The 23923-nt window shown below is 47.3% G+C and overlaps 1 protein-coding gene across 5 annotated transcripts in view; it reads right to left on the minus strand.

The window, feature by feature from the left end:
- RBM44 (RNA binding motif protein 44) overlaps positions 1-23923 on the minus strand; it is a 146443-nt gene that overhangs the window by 8355 nt on the left and 114165 nt on the right. For all 5 annotated transcript variants that reach the window (XM_088449933.1, XM_088449934.1, XM_088449931.1 and 2 more), the window contains 2 exons: positions 22828-22958; positions 22611-22756 (listed from right to left, as the gene is read on the minus strand). In XM_088449933.1, the coding sequence (XP_088306059.1) occupies positions 22627-22756; positions 22828-22958 (261 nt within the window). In that variant the 3' untranslated portion in view covers positions 22611-22626. The remainder of the gene's footprint in view (positions 1-22610; positions 22757-22827; positions 22959-23923) is intronic.

A 23923-nucleotide genomic window follows, 5' to 3' on the forward strand; every position in this document is an offset into this window, starting at 1 on the left:
TTATCACAGAGTGTGGCACACTTACTTTCAGTGGTGTGAGTCCAGACTTTATGATCCTCAGGTGTTCCGAGTTTCTAGGATCTTGGAATTTCTTCAGTCAGGATTGGATCTCGGCTTACGCCTTGCATCTCTGAAGGTTCATGTGTCCGCCTTGTCCGTGTGGTTTCAACGGCGGATTGCAATACTACCAGACGTTCACACCTTTTTCCAAGGTGTTATCAGGATCCAGCCTCCCTTTGTGCCTCCGGTGGCTCCTTGGGACTTGGCGGTGGTGCTACGGGTCCTGCAGGGTCCTCCGTTTGAGCCTCTTGAGGCGGTGGAGCTCAAGTGGCTGACATTTAAGACGGTTTTTCTCCTGGCAATTGCTTCGGCCAGGAGGGTGTCTGAATTGGGGGCGCTTTCCTGTCGCCCTCCTTTCCTAATTTTTCACCAGGACAGAGCGGTGCTCCGCACTCGTCCTGAGTTTTTGCCCAAAGTGGTCTCGAAGTTCCATATTAATCAGGAACTTGTTGTGCCAGCTTTTCAGTCCCCTGATCTTTCAGCTGGTGAGACTTCCTTAGATGTGGTCCGGGCGCTTAGAATTTATGTAGACCGGACGGCTTCGGTTAGGAAGTCTGATTCCTTGTTTATCCTCTTTGGTTTTCACAAGAGGGGTTGGCCTGCCAACAAACAAACGTTAGCCCGTTGGCTTCGTTCCGTTATTTGTGAGGCTTATGCACAGGAGGGCTTACCTGTGCCAGCCTCTGTTAAGGCTCATTCCACTCGTTCTGTGGGTCCCTCTTGGGCTGCTAGACGTGGCGCTTCTGCTGTTCAGCTGTGTAGGGCGGCCACTTGGTCTTCAATTCAAACGTTTTTGAGGTTCTATGCGTTTGACACCTTTGCCTCTCAGGATGCATCCTTTGGGCGCCGGGTACTCCTTTCAGCACAGGAGCGTCCCCGCCCTTAGTTGTACTGCTTTGGGACATCCCCAAGGTCAACCCTGTGGACCCCCTATGGACCCTGAAGTAGAAAACAAGAGATATGGTAAGAACTTACCTTTGTTATCTCTGTTTCTACGAAGTCCATAGGGTCCACAGGGCGCCCGCCCTGACGCACCTGGCTTCAAATGGGCTGTGTGGCTGGTCACCGGTTTTCCGTCTCCTATTGCTGTGAGTATGGTTTCTTGTGTGTTCCAGTCTTCCTTCTCTCTGTTCCATATTCTCCTCCGGCCTAGGCTGCTTACCAACTGGGGTGCCTGTGGCTAGGGGGCGGGGTATAGAGGAGGACCCAAGTGCATCCTGGGAGCTAAAAGCTTAACTGTGTGGTGCCCATGGATCCTGTTCCAGCTATAACCCCAAGGTCAACCCTGTGGACCCTATGGACTTCGTAGAAACAGAGATAACAAAGGTAAGTTCTTACCATATCTCTTGTTTTAGTGGCTGCAGAGGAATAGCCGACATGTGTACAACTCTGAATTGTGCATACAGTCACAAATATGCAAATGCACCAGTGACACATGCGTAGTATGCAAAAAATAAAAACACGCTAGATGCGGATGCGTTTGGACCTGCACGAGTCAAAATCAGGCCTAGTCTGTGTGAACTGCCCCTCCCCTACACAAACAAACCTAATCTGAGCTGTATGCAGAGCCGCACATTACTTATGTTGTGTACAAAATGTATCAACTGTTAGCGGCATATGAAAATAGCATATTAAATAAGAGATTCCTCATGGCCTGTCATTAGACCGTGGGAAAAGGAGAGTTATAGTAAAACTTACCTTCGTTCAAAGTCCATAGGGTCCACAGGGAGACATTGGGGTGTAGGTGGGACCTGGAGAACACCACAGCAAAGCTTTTCAATCCCAGGATGCTCCGGACAGGAGAGAAGGAAGACGGGTACACTGAGGAATCACATAAAAAGATCTTGCGCTCCCAATTAGGTTTAAGCCGCTCTCTATTAATTTAGTCAGTACAACTGGCTAGTATCTAAAGTTAATATTTTGACAGAGGCGCTTGTAATTATGTAGCTTTGATGTGTAGTGTAATGGCGATGGTCTAAAGTTGAATGTCATGCAGTATTTAATATGTGGACCAGCAATGTTTGACATATGATACACTCAATACATAGACACAGACAAAAATGTTTATAGCGCTTTCCGTGATACTTTGTGTAGTTTTAAAATGTTTCCCCGTCACTGACAAAGTATCACAGAAAGCGCTATAAACATTTTTGGCTGTGTTTATGGCAACAGACAGTTCTTTAAGAGCACGTGAATGTAATTACACCGTGTGGTCTCCGGATACTGCACCGGTGTCTCCACTCAAGTGTCCTGGCAATAGGCTGTCCAGTGCCGCCCGGTGTCCCCTGTACCAACGCGTTGCCAGTTCTTACCACCTTCTGATAATTATTTTGTGGGTATCTGAGGTACTATTGGAGATTGAAATCCTAAAATCCAAGGAACATCCACTATGATCCTTTGATGTAATGTATATTACAGCGCATGTTTAAGGGATTGCTGATTTATTATGCTATGGTTGTAATGGAGAATTGGGAACACCTTCTTTAGCTATCCCCTACACGTAGCTGCTTGTAATTGGCGCATGGTTTTCACTATCTACTTTTTTTACTACCACGCAGTTAAAGCTTTAGCTGCTCTCAGGATGCACTGGGTCCATCCTCTTCTATACCCCGCCCCCGAGCCACAGGTACCTCAGTTGGTAAGTAGCCAAGACCGGAGGAGGAAAAACAGAGAGAAGGAAGACTGGAACACACAAGAACCATACTCACAGAAAGGGAGATTGAAAACCGGTGACCAGCCACACCGCCCATATGAAGCCAGGTGCATCACAGCAGGCGCCCTGTGGACCTCAAAGAAAGAGAGATAACAAAGGTAAGTTCAACTTCTTACCATCTCTCTCATTTTCTTCTTCAGGGTCCACAGGGTTGACCTTGGGGATGTCCCAAAGCAGTCCAACTAAGGGCGGGGACGCTCTTGTGCTGAATGGAGAATCCGTCACCCGAAGGATGCATCCTGAGAGGCGAAGGTGTCAAAAGCATAGAACCTCAGAAAGGTCTGGATGGAAGATCACGTGGCCGCCTTACACAGCTGCACAGCCGAGGCACCAAGGCCTGCCCACGAGGGGCCTACAGACCGAGTAGAGTGAGCCTTAACAGAGGCTGGAACAGGCAGGCCCGCCTGTGAGTAAGCCTCAGAGAAAGCCAAACCAAGCCATCTGGCCACAGTTTGTTTGTTGACAGGCCAACCCCTCTTGTGAAATCCAAAGAGGACAAATAAGGAATCCGACTTCCTAATGGAACTACATAACTACGGTCCACATAAATGCGGAGAGCCCGGACCACATCTAAGGAGGCCTCACCAGCCGAGAGGTCAGGTGACCGAAAGGCCGGCACAACAATTTCCTGATTAATGTGGAATTTAGAAACCACCTTAGGAAAAAAAAAAAAAACAAGTGCGAAGCACCACCATGTCCTGGTGAAATTTCAGAAAAGGAGGACGACAGGAACGTGCCCCCAATTCTGACACCCTCCTGGCCGAAGCAATTGCCAGGAGAAAAACTTAACTGTTAACCACTTGAGTTCCCCCAACTCAAGCGGTCCGAATGGAGGACTCTGGAGGGCCCGAAGCACCACCGCCAAATCCCAAGGAGCCAATGGGGGAACAAAGGGAGGTTGAATCCTGAGAACACCCTAGAAAAAGGTGTGGACATCTGGCAGTGTAGCTATCCTACGCTGAAACCACATATCTAGTGCAGACACATGAACTTTCAAAGAAGCTGGGCGTAAGCCTAGGTCCAAACCAGACTGAAGGAACGCCAAAATCCTAGAAACACGAAACACCTGAGGATCGTAGTTTCTGGACTCACACCACTGAAAATAAGCATGCCACACTCTGTGGTAAATTCTGGCAGAAGCAGGCTTGCGCGCCTGTAGCATTGTGCTGATGACTGAGCTGGAAAAACCCTGGGGACCTTAAGCCTGATGTCTCAAGAGCCACGCTGTCAAAGACAGACGACCCGGGTAAAGGCAGGGACCCTGAGACAACAGGTCCCGACGTTAAGGCAGAGGGAACGGAGCGTTGGATCGGAGTACCAAGGAAGTCTGGGCCAAGCCGGAGCCACCAGCAGAAGCATGCCGCCGTCCTGTTTGAATTTCTGAAGGACCTGAGGAAGCAGGGATATCGAAGGGAATAGATATGCCAGCTGAAAGGTCCATGTCACTAACAGCGTGTCCACCAGGCGTGCACCAGCATCTCTTGTCCTGGACCCGTACACAGGAAACTTGTGATTGTGACGGGAGGCCATGAGGTCGTCCGGCAGTCCCCACCTGTCCACGAGTAGTTGAAACACCTCAGGGTGAAGCGACCATTCCCCTGGATGCACGCCGTGACGGCTGAGGAAGTCCGCATCCTAATTGAGGACTCTTGGAATGAAGACTGCCGAGATGGCCTGAAGGTGGCACTCCGCCCAAGACAGGATGCGTGACACCTCTGAAATCGTTGCTCGACTGCAAGTTCCCCCTTGACGGTTGATGTACGCCACCGTGGTGGCATTTTCGGACTGAACTTGCACAGCCCTTCCTTGAAGAGCGTGACTGGACAACTGGAAGGCCCTGTACACGGCCCGAAGTTCCAGAATGTTGATGGGAAGAACCGTTTCTTCCACAGTTCAGCGGCCCTGAAGTGAAAGTGGACCTGTCACTGCACCCCAACTCCGGAGACTGCCATCTGTCGTGAGCAGAACCCAGTCCAGGATTCAAAAGGGGCGACCCTTGGTGAGGTAAGATGTTTGAATCCACCAAGCCAGCGACAGGCGCACCTCCGGAGACAACACCAGCATCTGAGTCCGGATCCGGTGTGGTAACCCGTTCCATTTGGATAGAATCAGTCCCTGCAGGGGCCTGGAATGGAACTGGGCATATTCCACCATGTCGAATGCCGACACCATGGACCCCAGGACCCTCATTGCCGAGTGAAAAGACACTTGGCAACTCCTCAGGCAACTGCGCACTCGTAGTTGTAGGGAGGAAATCTTTTCTGGAGTCAGAAATATCCTTTGCTGATGAGAATCCAGAAGGGCTCCCAAATGGACCAACCTTTGTGAATCAGGATTTCGGAAACAGGGAGGACTTTTTCCAGTTTATCAACCACCCCTGCGCTTGCAGGCAAGCGATCGTCAGGTGCAGATGTTGCAGAAGTTCCTCCGGAGAGCCCGCCAACAATAGGAGGTCGTCCAGATACGGCAGAAGCCGTATACCTTGGCTCCGCAGATGGGCGGCCATGACAACCATAATTTTGGTGAACACCGTTGGAGCCGTGGAAAGGCCAAAAGGCAGAGCCTGACACTGGAAGTGATGCTGGCGTATAGCAAACCTCAGATACTGCTGGTGTGAAGGTGCTATAGGAACATGGAGGTAGGCGTCCTGGATGTACAGGGAGACCATATAATCCCCCGGTTCCATATCCAGAATGATGGAACGCAAAGTTTCCATCCTGAATTTGGGCACGCTGAGGAACTTGTTCAGCGACTTCAGGTTGAGGATAGGTCGATGAGACCCATTGGGTTTCTGAACCAGAAACAGAATAGAGTAATAACCTGTCCCACGTTGAGAAAGCGGAACGGGAACAATGACCCCTACTTTCAGCAAGGGCTCCATGGCTCCCTGAATCTGCAAGGCCTTGGTCTTGTCCTGAGAAACACTCGTGCAGAAGAACTGGTGGGGGGGGTCTGTGACTAAAGGAAAGGGCGTACCCCTGAGAAACCACTTCTCGTACCCAAGCATCCGTGGTGGTACTGCACAGCACTGGGCGAATTTAAGAAGTCGGCCTCCCACTCTGGGTTCCCCTAGAGGGAGGCCCGTCCCATCAGGCTGAAGGCTTATCCTCTGGCTTGGAAGCAGGGCGTCTAGCACTCCAGGCCTGCTTCTTTGGTTTAGGGGCGGCCTTGGTTGTCGACTGTCTCGGGAAGGACTGACCCTTGAACTTCCCTTTAGTACGAAAGGACCGAAAGGCCGAGGTCCTAGCCTTAGAAGGCGCAGCCGCCGATGGCAGAAAAGCAGACTTAGACTTTGCCAGGTTATCAACAATTTTGTCCAGGTCTGGGCCGAACAAAATCTCCCCATTAAAGGGTAAGGCCTGCAGGCCTTTCTTGGAATCCGCATCCGGTCTCCAAGAACGTAGCCACAAAGACCGGCGAGCAGACACCGCTGCAGCAGATACTCTGGAAGTCAAAAGACTGGCATCCAAAGACGCTTCTCCAATATCTGTCCCACTAAAGCTCTCTGAACCTCCGGAGCTTCCTCAGGAAAAGTATCTTCCAGTACATTGGCCCAGCTCTCAATGGCTTTAGCCACCCAAGAGATGGCCATGGACGGACGGGCCACCGCCCCTGAGAGAGAATAGATTGATTTTAAACAAGTCTCCACTTTCCTGTCTGTGGGATCTTTTAGGGATGAAATGGAAGGCATAGGCAAGGTAGCACTCTTGATTAAGCGAGTAACATTAGAATCCACCGCAGGCGGGGTTTCCCACTTTTTGCAATGATTTGCAGGAAACTGATAACTAGACACCAAATGTTTTTGCGGCTGGAACCTTTTACTAGGTGACTGCCAGGCCTCTGCTATATGATCAGTCAGCTGGTCAGATAGAGGAAAAACAGCCAAAGTCACTTTTGCCTGCTTAAAATTTGGATACTTGGATTTAGGGGCCGGTGCGTCAACCTCTTGTCAGGACTGCGACTATTTCAGTACATAAAGAGAGACTACTTTTGTCAAAGTTCCTTTGTGGTCGTTGGAAGACCTATCCTGCTTGCTGGCGTTCTTCACATACAGGGGATAGAGGGTTAAAGTGATCGTCTGTTTCCAAGGTGTGGTCAGGTTGTGGGATTCCTAGATTGCTCATTATCTCAAACCTGATTAAATTTGGGTCACATGTTCTGAACTTCCTATGGATCACAGACCTCTAGTATAAAGCCTGTCATTAACTGTGTCTCAGTGTCTGTGCAACGTTACTTTCAGGTCTTCTTGTTACTTTTATCCTGTGCCACTGAGATTTCATGAAAAGGTCATTCCTAAAACCACCCTAGTTTACTGTGCCTAGTAGGCCTGCCTCCTTCCAGGAGTCTCAAGTGTCGGCAGCCGTGACACCTCTATATCAAGAATGGACAGCACCGCCCTTACCAATGCCGGCACATTAATGGAAGATTTAGTTTCCACCTCCCGGACAGGGGAATCCGAGTCAGAGTCCTCAGGCAATTCCCCATCATCCGAGGACACATCCGAGTCTGATAGTTGTGCAGATTGGGATGACATACTGTAACAGGGCGTTTAGACGCCTTCTGAGGCTTGTCACTCCGTTGCATAGTATGAAAGGCTGAAGATGAGGCCGCCAAACTCTGGACTGAACTGGGGAACACATCCAACCATGGTGGTTGATACGCCTGCGGGAGACCCTGAAATGGAATGACGGACTGCTGTGTCAGTGGAGGAGACTGAATATACATAGGTAACCCTGTATATGGATTAACAGTCTGAGGGGGGAGACTGCAATAAATGCATTATACCCTGAGAAGGGGGTGATGTCTGGTTGGGGTAACCCCAAATGGGGGAGAGCAGTCGGGACCGCCAGACGGTCTGCGATGGAAGCCAGCACCTGAGAAAACACCGCCCAAGGAGGGTCCTGTCCCGAAAGTGGGGGGGTTAGAGAGACCAGGTAACTGATGGCACCTCCCACAGTCCATCCTGTGATGAATCCTCCTTATTTACCCCTGCAGCGCAGCGTCTGCAGGAGAACAGAGAGGGAGACACGGAGCGCTCAACTTCCTCGTCAGACATGATAAAATATATATATATGCAAAAAAATAGGTCTCACACATAACTTTTGTAAAACGTAACTGCAGGTGCCAAGATAGCATCATTTGTAGTAATAAGTCCAATATGGACAAAATCCAGCACACTTCTCTAGAAAAAACGGTATTTATTAATCTTCCCATCAGTGTTTGAAACAAGCCATAGTAAAAATAAGTTAGAATACTTAGCACATATTGTTCAAAGTTTGATAGCCTTCAAAGGGCGCGGGGAGCCATGCTCTGAACCCGGTAGGTTCCAACAGCTGTGTCGGGTTGCCTTCCGAAACCGCTGTTGGAACCTACCGGGTTCAGAGCTGGCTCCCTGCGCCCTTTGAAGGCTATCAAACTTTGAACAATATGTGCTAAGTATTCCAACTTATTTTTAGTATGGCTTCTTTCAAACCCTGATGGTAAGATTAATAAATAAACATTTTTCTAGAGAAGTGTGCTGGATTTTGTCCATATTGGACTTATTACTAATATAATATAATATAATATATATATATAAAAATACAGCAGGGGTAGGCACTCCTGTAAAATAAGGCATACTCGCCGTGGTGCACACTAAGGAAAATTTAAAGCAGCAAACAGGATCAGTGTCACTCTCCGGTCTTGTAAATAAAAATCTAAGCCAGCCACTGGGTCAACGTTTCAAGTTTAATGGAAAACTCGTCATCAGGACATACGTTGACCCAGTGACTGGCTTCTGGCTTCGATTTTAATTTACCAGACCGGAGAGTGACACTGATCCTGTTTGCTGATATATATATATATATATATATATATATATATATATATATGATAGATAGATCCAATCATAAGTCCAGCAACAGAACCAAAAGTTTGCCCACCAGGATAAACTAAAGGAACCAGCACACCACCATGTATATTTCAATCAAGCATATTGAATTTTAATAGAAAAAACACTTAAAAAGCAATCAAAAAAATAACATCACCCACAAGGAACTAATGTACACACCATTGTTTCCAGAGGACTCACTGAAGGTTCCGCTGAATCGGAAGTGACGCGACGGGATCGCCGCTTGTCAACATCCGGTCAGACGGAACCCAGTATAGCCTACAACAGAAGCAAGGGGAGTGTCTAGGCTCACTCAGGGGGGGAGTTAACCGGTGGTCAAGATGACAGCACGTACACAAACAGACATCATACTAAACAAATAACACAATGTATACATCCCCAAAATCAAACACATCTAAGGTGTGTGGATCATATCTAGTTCATATCTAGATGTGTTTGATTTTGGGGATGTATACATTATGTGTTATTTGTTTAGTATGATGTCTGTTTGTGTACGTGCTGTCTTGACCACCGGTTAACTCCCCCCGAGTGAGCCTAGACACTCCCCTTGCTTCTGTTGTAGGCTATACTGGGTTCCGTCTGACCGGATGTTGACAAGCGGCGATCCCGTCGTGTCACTTCCGGTTCAGCGGAACCTTCAGTGAGTCCTCTGGAAACAATGGTGTGTACATTGGTTCCTTGTGGGTGATGTTTCCAGGTGATGGCACTTGACGACCGCGCGCACACGGACAGGTGAGTACGATGTCTACTGATTACTTGTGCTATATTAAGCCTCATTACACAGTACATTACTAAGGCTGACCCTTGAAAAAGGCTATATGTGCCGAAACGGCCCGTCGGGATGGCCGGTTCTCATCTCTTCTTACACTGTCTTAAGTCTCCAGTTTGGATGAGTACTAATGACTATTTTTTTGATGATGGCTTTTTAAGTGTTTTTTCTATTAAAATTCAATATGCTTGATTGAAATATACATGGTGGTGTGCTGGTTCCTTTAGTTTATCCTGGTGGGCAAACTTTTGGTTCTGTTGCTATATATATATATATATATATATATATATATATATATATATATATACATATACACACATCTATCTATCTATCTATCTCAACACAGTAGGGAAGTTCAGTGGTTTACTCCTGGCGCACCTACGAGCATGCAGCACACAGGTCCGCAGATATGGCACCATGTGGCACACAACTGTTTGTGACCGACCTCACAAATACATGAATTTATATAAGTGAGATCTAAGAAAACCCCTTCCCACACACACCTGCCAGGGCCGTAGGAGAAGGAAAGGGATAGGTATAGACTGACAGTATTTAGAAATAAAGCACAGACATTCAGCACTAGCAAAAGTCACATACAATGCAGAAAGTAATACTCACTGCACCTTGTCATTACAATCAACCTGCCCAGATTCAGTGTCTGGGAGGGCTATAGTGCTGTCCTAGCAGGGGAGAGGTACACAGGGGGACCAGTCCGCACGTTACCTGAGAGATCTGCACTGCCACTATGAGAAAAGATGGCCGCCGGAGACCTCAGAGGAGGAGTGGCCGAAGGAGGAAGCAGCTCAGCGACGCCGGACCCGAGCAGAAAGGCGCGCTGAGCTGGGGGAGGAGCCGCTAGACAGGGGAGACTGCCTCCCCTGGCTAGCAAATAACCCCCCGGGATGCCGGCTCCCGCTGTTATCCCTGGTGGTCTAGTGGACTCGCGGGGTATGCCTCCATGGAGGGGGAGCCCGCCACCACAGCTAGCGCCTCCGGTCTGTACTTAGAGACTGAAGACTGCATTTGCACTCGCGGGTGTCTTACCTGTTCCCCGGCGATCCGGCAGCAGCCTAGGGATTCCTCCAGAATCCAGCTAGTACAGACTCTGGGGTCCCACTGCGATCCCCAGATCTGTACTTGCGTCGCAGCGCCGGCAGGGTGTAGAAGCGGCAGCTTGGACGTCCAATGGACAGTCCGACGCTGCAGCTCTGAAGAGTCAGTTAAAAAATTTTTATTCAATTTAAAAAAAACCTCTTAAAATAAACCTAGGGGCTGCTAAGCAGCCCCCCTGTGCTAAGGGTGACACGACTCCAGCCGGGCACCAACTAAAATCGAGGTGCCTGTGGCTCGAGGGCGGGTATAAAGAAGGATGGACCCAGTGCATCCTGGGAGAAGCTAAAGCTTTAACTGCGTGGTGCCCTTGGACCCAGATCCAGCTATACCCCAAGGTCAACCCTGCGGACCCCCTATGGACCCTGAAGAAGAAAGTCTTCGCAGCGAACTATTTGACATCCACTGATTCCAGGGGTACGAATGGAGGTTCCTGAAGTGCTTTGAGCACCACTGACAAATCCCATGGAGAAACAGGAGGGACAAAGGGAGGTTGTATACGTAGAACACCTTGCATGAAGGTGTGAACATCCGGTATTGTAGCAATTCTGCGCTGAAACCAGATAGACAATGCAGAGACCTGCACTTTCAGAGATACTAGGCAGAGGCCTAGATCTAGACCAGCCTGAAGAAAGGCAAGAATACGAGAAACTTTAAAGACTTGAGGGTCATAGTTTATTGGAGCACACCATTGGAAATATCTATGCCATATTCTGTGGTAAATCCTGGCTGAGGCCGGTATACATGGTCTGGACCACAGAGCTGGAGAAACCCTCAGAGAGGTTTCAAGAGCCACAGACGGGCCAGGTCCGGATGTAGACATGGGCCCTAAGACAACAGGTCTAATCGTAGAGGAAGTAGAAGAGGAATGTCTATGGGGAGCCGGAGCTATTAACAGAACTATGCCCCCCTCCTGTCTGAACTTCCGAAGCACTCGCGGAAGCAGGGAAATTGGAGGGAAGAGATATGCCAACTGGAAGTTCCATTTCACCAACAAGGCATCTATGAAGGCCGCGTCTGGGTCCTTTGTTCTGGCTCCATAAACTGGAAATTTGTGGTTGTGTCTTGAGGCCATGAGATCCACTTCTGTAAGACCCCATTTGTCCACCAGAAGCTGAAATACTTCTGGATGTAGAGACCATTCTCCTGCGTGCACGTCGTGACGGCTGAGGAAATCCGCTTCCCAATTGAAAATCCCCGGGATGAACCCTGTGGAGATGGCTGAGAGATTGTGTTCGGCCCATGTGAGAATGCGGGACACTTCTGACATTGCTGACTGACTTCGAGTGCCCCCATGGTGATTGAGGTAGGCCAGAGCTGTGGCGCTGTCGGACTGTACTTGTACAGCCTGTTTTTTCAAATGTCCTGAGCCAGAATGAGAGCTCTGTAGATGGCTCGAAGTTCCAGGATATTGATTGGTAGCACTGCCTCGACTGGGGACCATCGGCCCTGGAAGGAGTGCTGGCCGGATACTGCTCCCCACCCTCGGAGACTTGTGTATGTGGTGAGTAGAGCCCAGTCCGAAATCCAAAAGGGATGACCCTTGTTCAAGTGGGAAGTCTGTAGCAACCAGGATAGGGACAGGCGAACCTCTGGGGGGGAGGCTCATCATCTGGGATATGAGAAGATGAGGTAGCCTGTAACACCTGGAGAGGATCAGGTGTTGTAGTGGCCTGGGCGAATTCCACCATGTGGAAGGTGGAGACCATTGATTTCAAGGACTGCATTGCAGAGTGAATCGACACTCGGCGATTGTGGAGCAGTCTGCGTAGCCTGTGCTGCAGTGCTGAAATCTTGTCCGATGTTCAGAAGATTCTCTGAATTCGAGAGTCCAGGAGAGCTCCCAAATGTATCATCCTTTGAGAGGGTGTCAGGGTAGACACTTTCCAGTTGATCAGCAAACTGTGCATTTATAGAAAGGCAATGGTTACCTGCAGATGGCGGTGAAGAGTCTCTGGTGAGCTGGCCAACAGCAAGAGATCGTCCAGGTACGGAAACAATTTGATCCCTTGACGACGAAGAGAGGCCGCCATTACTGCCATGATCTTGGTAAAGACCCGAGGGGCCGTCGAGAGGTCAAACGGCAGAGTCTGAAATTAGTAATCTCGCTGCCGTGTAGCAAACCGAAGATATTGTTGATGAGAAGGCGTTATAAGTACATGTAGGTAAGGGTCTTGAATATCTAGGGATACCATAAACCCTCCCGGATCCATAGCTAGAATAATAGAACGGAGGGTTTCCATACGAAATCTGGGCATCCTGACAAACTTGTTCAGAGATTTGAGGTTGAGGATAGGCCGATGAGACCCATTGAGCTTTAGAACGAAGAAAAGGGTAGAATAATAACCCTTGCCCAGTTGTGAGGAGGGGACCTGAATTATTACCCGAGTTCAGTAAGGACTGAATGGCTTTTTGGGGCAGCAGGGCCGATGGAGGTCCTGTGCAAAAGAACAGCTGGGGATGTCACCTCAGGAAGGAGAGGGCGTATCCATGGGTGACCACTTCTCTTACCCAGGCATCTGACGTGGTTTGATGCTAAGCCTGGGCTAATTGAAGAAGTCGGCCTCCCACCCTGGGATCCCTCAGGGAGAGGCCTGCCATGTCAGGCTGCACACTTGTCCTCAGATTTGGCAGATGGACGTCTAGTAGCCCAAGCTTGTTTGGCCCTAGGCTTGGAGGCCTTGGCTGATGTGTGTTGCAGTGGAAAGGACTGACCCTAGGTTTTGCCTTGAGGGCAAAAGGACTGAAAGAATGATGTCCGCGGCTTTGTATTATATGCAGAGGGCAGGAATGCAGCCTTGTTAGTCGCCAAAGTAGTCACAATAGTATACAATTCTGGACCAAATAGGATGTCTACTGCATAAGGCAGAGACTCTAGAGCCCGTGTTGATTCTGAATCTGCTTTCCAGGAACGTAGCCAAAGAATATGGGGCCACAACCGAAGTGGAAGATATCCTGGAGGCCAGGAGAGCCGTATTCATATTATAGCAGCTTCACCTAAGTAGGAGGCTCCATCTCTGATGTGAGATATGTAGGACAGCTGTTCCCTTGAAGCATCAGGGGGGAAAAGTCTCTTCTAGGGCCTCTGTCCAACTCTCAATGGCTTTTGCCACCCAGGCCGTAGCCCTAGCAGGACGAGTAATAGCTCCTGTAAGAGAGTATATAGATTTATGACAAGCTTCTATAGGTCTATCTGTGGTCTCCTTCAAAGAGGTTGCAGTATGAATGGCAAGGTGGCATTTTTAACCAGATGCGTTACATGAAAATCCACTGTTGGGGGGAACTTCCCATTTAGTACAATCAGTAGCTGGAAGCGGGTAAAAGGAACTGAACCGTTTTGGAATTTTAAATCTTACCGGGCATATTCCAAGCTTCACTCATGTGATCAGATAGCTGGTCAGAGTGAGGAAACTCTGGTAAAACCATTTGTCGCTTAAAAAGTGCATGTTTTTTCTTAGGAGCAGGTTCATCCTCTATTTGTAGAATAGTTTTAACAGCTCTCACAAGAGCAGGTATATTTAGTTTAGAGGGTGGCTCCTCTTCTCCTGAGACAGAGTCAGTGAGACAGATCTGCGTCCTCTGCCTCCCCAAATGATATATCAGAATCAGATAACTATGTGGATTGGGGAAAAGGTAAAGGAGTTGTTAGGTGGGCGCACAAAAAAGATGAATAGTAAATAAAATATAACTTTCATTAATTATTGAATTTAAATATATCCCAATTTATTGGGAAATACACAGTGAAATATAAGGATTAAAACTTTTTATTTAGACAAAACAAACATGTATTATAAAACGGTAGGTCCACTAATGAATTGTTAATAATATAGGGTAATTATATATCTATTGGAATTGGGAATATATTTATTTATAGATGTTGAAAATATTTAGGCAATAGACACAATAATATTATATTACTATCAAGAAATCAACTATTACTGGCTAGTGTTGCCTGGTTATCTCAATAATGTACTTATAACTCCAATCCACTATAATTATTGTATGAGAGTAGCGGCTAGAAATTAAGTCCGTCAATGGGATGCCAATTATTATAGGAAGTATGTTATTTTAATTTCTTGTAGTTCACATACATTAAATGTAGATATGAATAAATTACATATGGATATCACCATTTGGACTATTGCTGCTAAATGGCAGCAGTATCCATAAATTACTGCTGACAATGATATTAATTGCAGTGGATGATGGTTTGGTATGATTCAGGTTCCATAAACCTTGTATATGTCCAGACATCATCCACTGCAATTAATATCATTGTCAGCAGTGATTTATGGATACTGCTGCCATTTAGCAGCAATAGTCCAAATGGTGATATCCATATGTAATTTATTCATATCTACATTTAATGTATGTGAACTACAAGAAATTAAAATAACATACTTCCTATAATAATTGGCATCCCATTGACACGGACTTAATTTCTAGCCGCTACTCATATACAATAATTATAGTGGATTGGAGTTATAAGTACATTATAGAGATAACCAGGCAACACTAGCCAGTAATAGTTGATTTCTTGATAGTAATATAATATTATTGTGTCTATTGCCTAAATATTTTCAACATCTATAAATAAATATATTCCCAATTCCAATAGATATATAATTACCCTATATTATTAACAATTCATTAGTGGACCTACCATTTTATAATACATGTTTGTTTTGTCTAAATAAAGTTTTAATCCTTATATTTCACTGTGTATTTCCCAATAAATTGGGATATATTTTAATTTAATAATTAATAAAAGTTATATTTTATTTACTATTCATCTTTTTTTGTGCGCCCACCTAACAACTCCTTTACCTTTTCCCCAAATTGTACAATCTAATCTGGTTGACTAGGGTTGCACCCCCTCTACTTATTAAGTATTTCGTTTTGATAATATAGGGGTTTAACATCTCAATCAGTGTGCAGATACTTTCCTTCCTTTCCCTTCCCTACATTTACAAACTATGTGGATTGGGAAGATATCACAGTATGTTTAGTAGGTAAAGGTTTATCTTTTTGCAGCATTCGCTGAAAAACCGTAGAGGTATTAGCCAAAGTCTGTACGGAGGTAGACAGTACGTCTATCCATGGGGGAGGCAAAGGGTTTGCAGGGGGTACCTGCTGTGGCCATCCCATAGGGGGAGCTACCACGGGAACTACTACTTGGTCCACAAGTTTTGCCAGCATTTGTGAAAAGACAGCCCAGGGTGGGTACTGAGGGAGAGACACCGGCCCTGATAGACCTGGGACTGTAACTAATACAGAGACCATCCTGAATGAGGTCCTTTGTGGCTAAGCCTGCAGAGCAGGATTTACAATACACCAGAGCAGGAGCAGCAGCATCAGGCTGCTTGTTATTCTTTCCTCTGCCCACCATAGCCACAAGAATAATAGAATACACAGTATGAACACCTTGCAGTATGTGTAATATGGCACAATGTAGTGTGAAACCTCGCTATATATGGCACAGTGTAGTGTGCAACCGCGGTATATAGTATGTGATAGTCCTCACACTTACATAACAGAGGTACAATGAACCCCCAATACCTTAGTATGTCAGGGTATAGTAGAATAAAGGCGACAGGTATAAACTGACATTATAGAAAATAGAGATTAGCGCTAGCACAAGTCACATACAAACGCAGAAATTAACATTACATGTCTGCAATGGGCACTAAAATCAACTACACAGACCACAGTGGATGGTAGGATATAGCGCTGTATAACCTGGCCCGTGGGAGAGGTATACAGGGAGACTGGACCCAGCATTTCCCGGAGATCTGCTTGCCTAAAATGGCTGCCGCGCATCTCCGAGGGAGGGTCAGGGAGAAGCAGCTCAGGAAACACCAAGAATGGCGTCTTGAGCTGGGGTAGCGGCTGCAGGGAGAGCACCTTATCCCCGGGCTGACTTTAACCACGGGGTCCCCTGGCCTTTACATTATGCCTCTGCGCCAGCATCGTTATGCTCCGGTGGTCTAGTGGAGTAGTAGGCAGGCCAGTTTCCACATCAGCGCCTCCGGTCTGTCTCCTGAGACCGAAGGCAAGACTGCACTAAGACGCAGGGGCCCACGAACGGGCGTTCCGCCTTACATGACCCCTGGATTCCGGGCTGCAGTCTGGTGTCCGGGGAGCCTGCTAGCTAGTCCCCCTCGGAGCCCCGCCGGGAGTACCTAGCACAGGCTTGGTGTCACGGCGCCGCGGAGGGGTGATGGGACGGCAGCACATAAAATTAAAGCTTGGACTGCTTAATGCAGACCTCTGTTATAATGGTGGTGCAGCTCTTGCCGGACACCAACTAAACTGAAGTGCCCTCAGGCTGTGGGCGGGGTATAGGGGGGAAGGACAGGAGCATCCTGGAAAAGAAAAGCTTTGCTGTTTGTGTCCGGTCCTCCAGGTCCCACCTACATCTCAATGTCTCCCTGTGGAGCCCTATGGACCCTGAAGAAGAAATACCTACTCTATGAATAGAATTGATACACCAAGGAGCTAGATTTCACTGTCTAAGGAGGGTTTACACCTTGGTTGTCTCCATTGACTGAAAAGGACAATACTCCAAACCCCAGGAATTAGGTGAGCAATATATTGATGAGCATGGGTTTTGGATGTGTTTTTACATTTGATGTCTTTCTGCATTTCTCCATGTTGCACTACAGGTGCCACTACCTTGATGCCAGGGCATGCCGATGCTTTCAAGTCTACAAATGTTATTATGCAATGGTAGGTATGGATAAGTTGGTGCTAGTAGTACTTTAAGCGCCAGCATATGCTAACACTTTATGGCGACTAAGGGTTGCTAGGATCAATAGTTCACTGTGGAAAATGCTTGTATTTCACTTTTAATATTTCTATTTACCCCACTCCTACTGCACCAGGAGTGTGGGCGCGCCCTAGAGTTTTGAAGCACAGGGTCGGTTTTCCTAGGGGGAGGGGATACACTATATGGTCAAAAGTATTTGGCCTAGGGGGAAAGGATACACTATATGGTCAAAAATATTTGGCCACTCCTGTTAATTATTGAATTGAGTTGTTTCAAATCAGACCCGTTGCCACAGATACAAAATGGTTTGTTCTAAAGAGCTCAGTGACTTCAAGCGTGGTACTGTGATAGGATGCCACCTTTGCAATAAGATGGTTCGTGAAATATCATCCCTGCTGGATATTCCATGGTCAACTGTAAGTGATAATATTAGAAAGTCGAAGCATTTAGGAACAACAACAACTCGTAAAATCACAGAGTGGGATCCATGACTGGTAAGGCGTATGGTGCGTAAAAGTCGCCAAAGTTCTGCTGATTATATAGCTGAAGAGTTCCAAACTTCCACTGGCATTAATGTAAGCAGAAAAACTGTATGACGGGAGCTGAATGGAATGGGTTTCCATGGCCGAGCAGCTGAATGAGAGCCTCACGTTACCAAGTCAGATGGAGTGGTATAAAGCACACCGACACTGGACTGTGGAGTAGTGGAAACGTGTTCTGTGGAGTGACGAATCACGCTTCTCTGTTTGGCAGTCAGATGGGCAAGTCTAGGTTTGGCGGATACCAGGAGAATGTTACTTGTCTGACTGCATTGTGCCAACTGTGAAGTTTGGCAGAGGAGGGATAATGGTATGGGGCTGTTTTTCAGGGTTTGGGCTAGGCCCCTTATCTCCAGTGAAGGGCAATACAACAGTTTGGGGAAGGCCCTTTTCTATTCAAACATGGCTGTTCCCCAGTGCACAAAGCAAGGACTATAAAGACATGGTTTGAGGAGTTCGGTGTGGGACAACTTGACTGGCCCGCATAGAGCCCTGACCTCAACTCCATCGAGCACCTTTGGAATGAACTGGAACGGAGATTGCGAGCCAGGTTGTCTCGTCCAACATCAGTGCCTGACCTCAAATGCTCTACAGAATGAATGGGCACAAATTCCCACAAAAACACTCCAAAATCACGTGGAAAACCTTCCAAGAAGAGTGGAAGCTGTTATAGCTGCAAAAGGGGGACCAACTCCATATTAAATTGTATGTATTTGAATACAGTGTCGTTACAGTCCCTGCTGGTGTAATGGTCAGGCACCCAAATACTTTTGTCCATATAGTGTATATGTCTGGTGAGAGCCCACCTAATGCTGCTGGTTTTTCTGTCATGGATACACGAGCCATAATGGCGGGGACACCAATAAGCTTTATCCTTCCCATTGATTTTAATCAATCCAGACAAACCTAGCCAATTACACTTTTTTCAGTTGGAGCATGAGCACTGTTGCCGATCTTGCAAGAGTTAAAAAGTAGAGGCAACAGATACGTCTACTAAGAGACATATGTATGTGGCTGCTCCCACCAATACAGTACATGGAAGGTAAGAGATGTTGAATCGCCCCTTACTGTACTGGTGCTACACAAACCCACCCCTTCTCTCTGCATACAGACTTATACATCTGCTCTATTGCTGCGCATGTGAAAAAAAAAATATTTTTGTTATTACCGTAAAATATGTTTCTATTAGTCCATTTGGGGACCGTGCGATCCCCAGTTTCTAGTATTTTTGGTCTGGTTGTTTGATTGTTTAAAGACTTGTTTAGTCCTTCCCATGGGCTTTGTTAGTAGGGAACTGAAGCTTTTCCGGAGGTGCGCAGAGGGAGAGGAGCCAGAGACCAACAAGTCTCTAGTGTAGTTGTGCACTGCTCCAGTACTAGAACCCTCTATACCCAGGGGCGCCAAGAGACGGGTGGAGCGGGGACTAATTACCCGGTCTGCTTGAGGGGCATGGGTCCGGCACCGCCGCCCCCCCCCACCCTCTTAAATTACAGGCGCCCAGCACATGCTGTGAGCTGGGCTGCAGTGGGAGTCTGCTCGCAGCTGCTAAGTAGCAGCTTCCGCAGTCTCCTATGCCTGTGTGGGGGATCGATCACGCTGATCGCGCCCCCCCTCCTGGCTTTGTTGCGGGCTGAGGGGCTCACAGCACCATCCTCCCCAGAGTACAGCACCGCTATGCAGCATTGCAAAAAGCATTTGGGATTAAAAAAAAAATCCTAAGGTGGTGTGGCCACGCCCCCCCGCAATTAGTCCACGCCCACCCTTCAACCGGGCCCGTCCAGCCTCTCTACGCTTTTGTCTGTACCCCAAAGGTACAGCAGTCACTCAAATTCATTCAGAGAAACAGATTTTAAGGGAAATAAAAGAAAAAATGTTTTGTCTTCATCCATATTGGGGAACACTGCTGTACCATGGATACATTCCAAGGCTGTCCCTAGGGGAGGGTAAGCTCAACAGTTTCTGTGTCCAGGACTTATTGTCTATAATCAGAGGTCCCTCTGAGAATGGCAGCTGCTGGAAAATTATCTTCCGGCAGGTGAGAACATGTCTGGGAAATCCCAGCCTGGTATTGTCACATCTGATGTATACAGTTGACTGAGCGTCTCAGTAAGACTTGATGTAATGATCTCTGAAGCGTTGGAAACAGGCCCCTACAGTAGAGGAGACGGAGGGTGAGACCCCGGTAATGCAGATGGTTTGCGGGGTTTAATTCTTTGCGCTTCCTTTATAATCATACACACACAGAATTCACCTGCACAGGGAGGTAATGGGGGAGTTGTTAGAAAAACGCAGGCGTGCCTGACCATTTAAACACTTTACAGCAGGTCTCGACAAATCCCGGGGGCCAGGTGGCCATGGCGACCAGATTTTGCTGCCTGGCGACCAGATTTTACAGGGAGGGAAGAAGTAGATCTATCTGCCCCTGCGGAGATTATTGCGGTGGGCATTTCATGCACTGTGTGCCAGTGATCGCAGCTATAAAAACTGAACGGGTACTGTAGGACCTGCTCGCGTTGCGGCGTCTCCCCGACCAATCACCGCGCGGCACCTCCCCCCAGTCAATCACTGCGCGGCGTCTAGCAACCAATCACCGCGCGGCACCTCCCCCCAGCCAATCGCTGTGTGGTGTCTAGCAAGCCAATCGCCGTGCGGCGTCACCCCTGCTAATAGTCTTCTCCGTGGCACCTGTTTGCACTGCATCCATCGGGCAGGTGTATTGTCGGTGGTGCCGGTCCCATCTAGCAGCTGGCGCTCCCTTCAGCAAGCTGAGCTCTGTGCACGAAGGAGGCAGGGAAGGTGGACACTGTTGCAGCTCCCTCCTCTCTGCAGAGACCCGGCCGGGGGCGCCCAGCAAAAGCAAGGAGGTAACCACTACCCCATGTGCTGTGTAACAGCTGCATAACACTTCTTAATCCGGCAATTTTTTATTTTATTTTTTTTGGGTGGGGCGGGGGTGGTCTGGCTCCTACACTTTCGCCCTGGCTCCTATATTTTAGAAAAATTTGTCAAGCCCTGCTTTACAGGGCGTGCATAAATTAGCCACTGATGAAACTTGGTAAGTTCCTGTTACAGATTGCTGACCCGTGTTAGACTGTCTGACTAGTTGTGGCTGTGATGAACATGATCACCACTAGGCACTATATTGGAATGTTATTCACCTACCACTCGGTGGACTGGCCTCTTGGTCAGCTTTGCAATGAAACGTGTCAAAGCAGTGGCCCACTCTGGCTCGGCCCAGTCAGCTACATTAAGTGGCAGACATCTAGGGCTGCAAATGGTCATCAAGCAATGCAACGTAGCGGTTACCGGTCAATGACGTGTTCAAGCGGACCCAACCCATGCCACGTGAACACACCCCTCGCCATTATGGAACCACCATCAGCCTGCACGGTGCCACACCTGAAACCTACCATCAACCCGAAACAACTGGAGCCGCGACTCATCGGACCACAGCACATGTTGCCAGTCCTCCAGGATCCAATTGTCGACAACACGAGCCCCGGTGAGGTGCTGTGCCCAGTGTTAAGTGGTAACAGTGAGTTTTCTGCTCCCATATGTCAGATAATGATTATTATCAGCAGTGTGTGAGTGTAACAGGAGCGGCAGCACCAGACACAGGGAGAGTCGCACAGTACACTAAGCATTCTGCCCTATTACCCCAGAGGGCACATTATTATCAGCAGTGTGTGAGTGTAACAGGAGCGGCAGCACCAGACACAGGGAGAGTTGCACAGTACACTGAGCATTCTGCCCTATTACCCACAGGGTACATTATTATCAGCAGTGTGTGAGTGTAATAGAAGTGGCAGCACCAGACACAGGGAGAGTCGCACAGTACACTAAGCATTCTGCCCTATTACCCCAGAGGGCACATTATTATCAGCAGTGTGTGAGTGTAACAGGAGCGGCAGCACCAGACACAGGGAGAGTTGCACAGTACACTGAGCATTCTGCCCTATTACCCACAGGGTACATTATTATCAGCAGTATGTGAGTGTAATAGAAGTGGCAGCACCAGACACAGGGAGAGTCGCACAGTACACTAAGCATTCTGCCCTATTACCCCTGAGGGCACATTATTATCAGCAGTGTGTGAGTGTAACAGGAGCAGCACCAGACACAGGGAGGTTCACACTGTACACTGAGCATTCTGCCCTATTACCCACAGGGCACATTATTACCAGCAGTGTGTGAGTGTAATAGAAGTGGCAGCACCAGACACAGGGAGAGTCGCACAGTACACTAAGCATTCTCAATGGGCTTGGTGACCTAAACTGCCAGGAGCCCCTTGATGGAGAGCCGGCAGAAAAGCAGTTATCTGCGCCGGAGCCTACGCTCTTAGTTGAATACTTTTACACCCTTACGTAGTGGATAAAATAAAAAAATTCCTACACTGTGCCCTATTCCATGGGCATAAAGTTAAAGACTGAACTCTTTCCATGGGGCAAAGGGGGGGGGGGTCTCTAGTATAGTTGTGACCAGCTTTATCACTAGCTCCCTCTATACCCCAAGTTACAGCATGGTCCCCCAATATGGATGAAAGAGAAATGAGCATTGTGTGCTTCTTTCAAAATGCTACATTAACCCCTGACCTTTCACCTGGGATTATTTTTTTTTGCTAAATTGCACTGCGGAGTCTAACCTAGTTTGGTTTCCATTATACTATGTACATTGTAAACTTTTTAGGGACTTCTAAAATTTGCAGATCTTGCACGTTCTAAAATATTGTGGTCTGATCCTGAACTGTTAAGAGACGGTACCTGCCATGTTCAACGTTCAGGCTGGTGGCATTTTTCCTGCAGCCAATTTTGAAATAGCCTCTGATATAATTTCTGGAATAGCCACACCAGAAAGGGTACCTCCTCTGCTTCGTCTGATCTCATCCAGTGTCGCCACAATCTGTTCTCTGCAATGAAAGACATGTGGTAGTAGGGAGTCTTAATGAAAAAAGCCAGCAACCAAGCATTCACCTCTTACCTGGGAACATCTTTGTGCCTCTCTGTCAGATAAGCCATCACCCTTAGGAACTGGTAGAAATTAAATTGGTTAGGAACGATGGTGATATCAAACTCAGCTGCTTCTTCCTCCAGTTCGGACATACCCCAATCCTAAATGCACAAAAGGAATACAAATAACACAGAACATTCACTTATTAAATCCCAAATTAAAGTTTCTACAAAATTGAAAGAGTGCTACAAATACTAACAGAACGTACCATAAACCTTTGTTCTAATTCAAGTTCTCTCAAAAGACCGTATATGAGCTAACATGATTAAAAGCTTACCTACTGTATATATTACATATTTGCCCTCTAGAACATTTGTGCTCAACTTACCGTTTACAGTAGCTGGGACTTAACTGCTGTGACAACTCAATTAAATAAAATATATGGCATAACTGACATTCAAGGTGACCCAAACAAATACAGATCATGGTACCCGATTTGGGACCCAGAATCACCACCTATAGTTGAACACCTCTCCATTAGTAGAATATTGCTAAAAACATCCATGACTCTTCGTGAAGTAAAAAAAAAAAAAACAGATCTTAAACAAGTCAGGCAGCAATTGTCCACAACAGCCTGCTACACTGTATCTTCTATAAGAACAGTGTTTTGCCTTAATTCAGTCTACTTCAAGTAGGGTTACCAGGTCAGTCACTACAACGCACTGCATAAGAGAATCAAGCGGTGTGCAAATGCATGTTACAAGTGGTTACCCCATTATGGTGCAAGGTCTTTAAAATGCTCCCCCATAACTTACTTATGCACTAGCGCATGATTTCTGCACATGCCCGCACCTAGTGTGCGTCTCCCAAGCACCATTACCATTCCTACCTCTCCCTTAGAATGCAAGCTCTCACAAGCAGAGCCCACCTTCCTGGTCTCATCACTCTCATTAACGTAACTATGGCATTACTTCTATGTATGTAATTATGAATTTGTATGCAAGTAGGTGTAAGCATGCTGGTAATTTAATTTTGCTACTTCTACCGTTTGCATCACTGCTTTGTACGGCACTGGGGAAATTTGTGGTGTCCTATATATAGATGGTAATACTGGTTTTTAAAAATT

Source organism: Taudactylus pleione, unplaced genomic scaffold, assembly GCF_031769625.1.
Source record: "Taudactylus pleione unplaced genomic scaffold, aTauple2 ptg000500l, whole genome shotgun sequence".
NCBI classification, from domain to species: domain Eukaryota; kingdom Metazoa; phylum Chordata; class Amphibia; order Anura; family Myobatrachidae; genus Taudactylus; species Taudactylus pleione.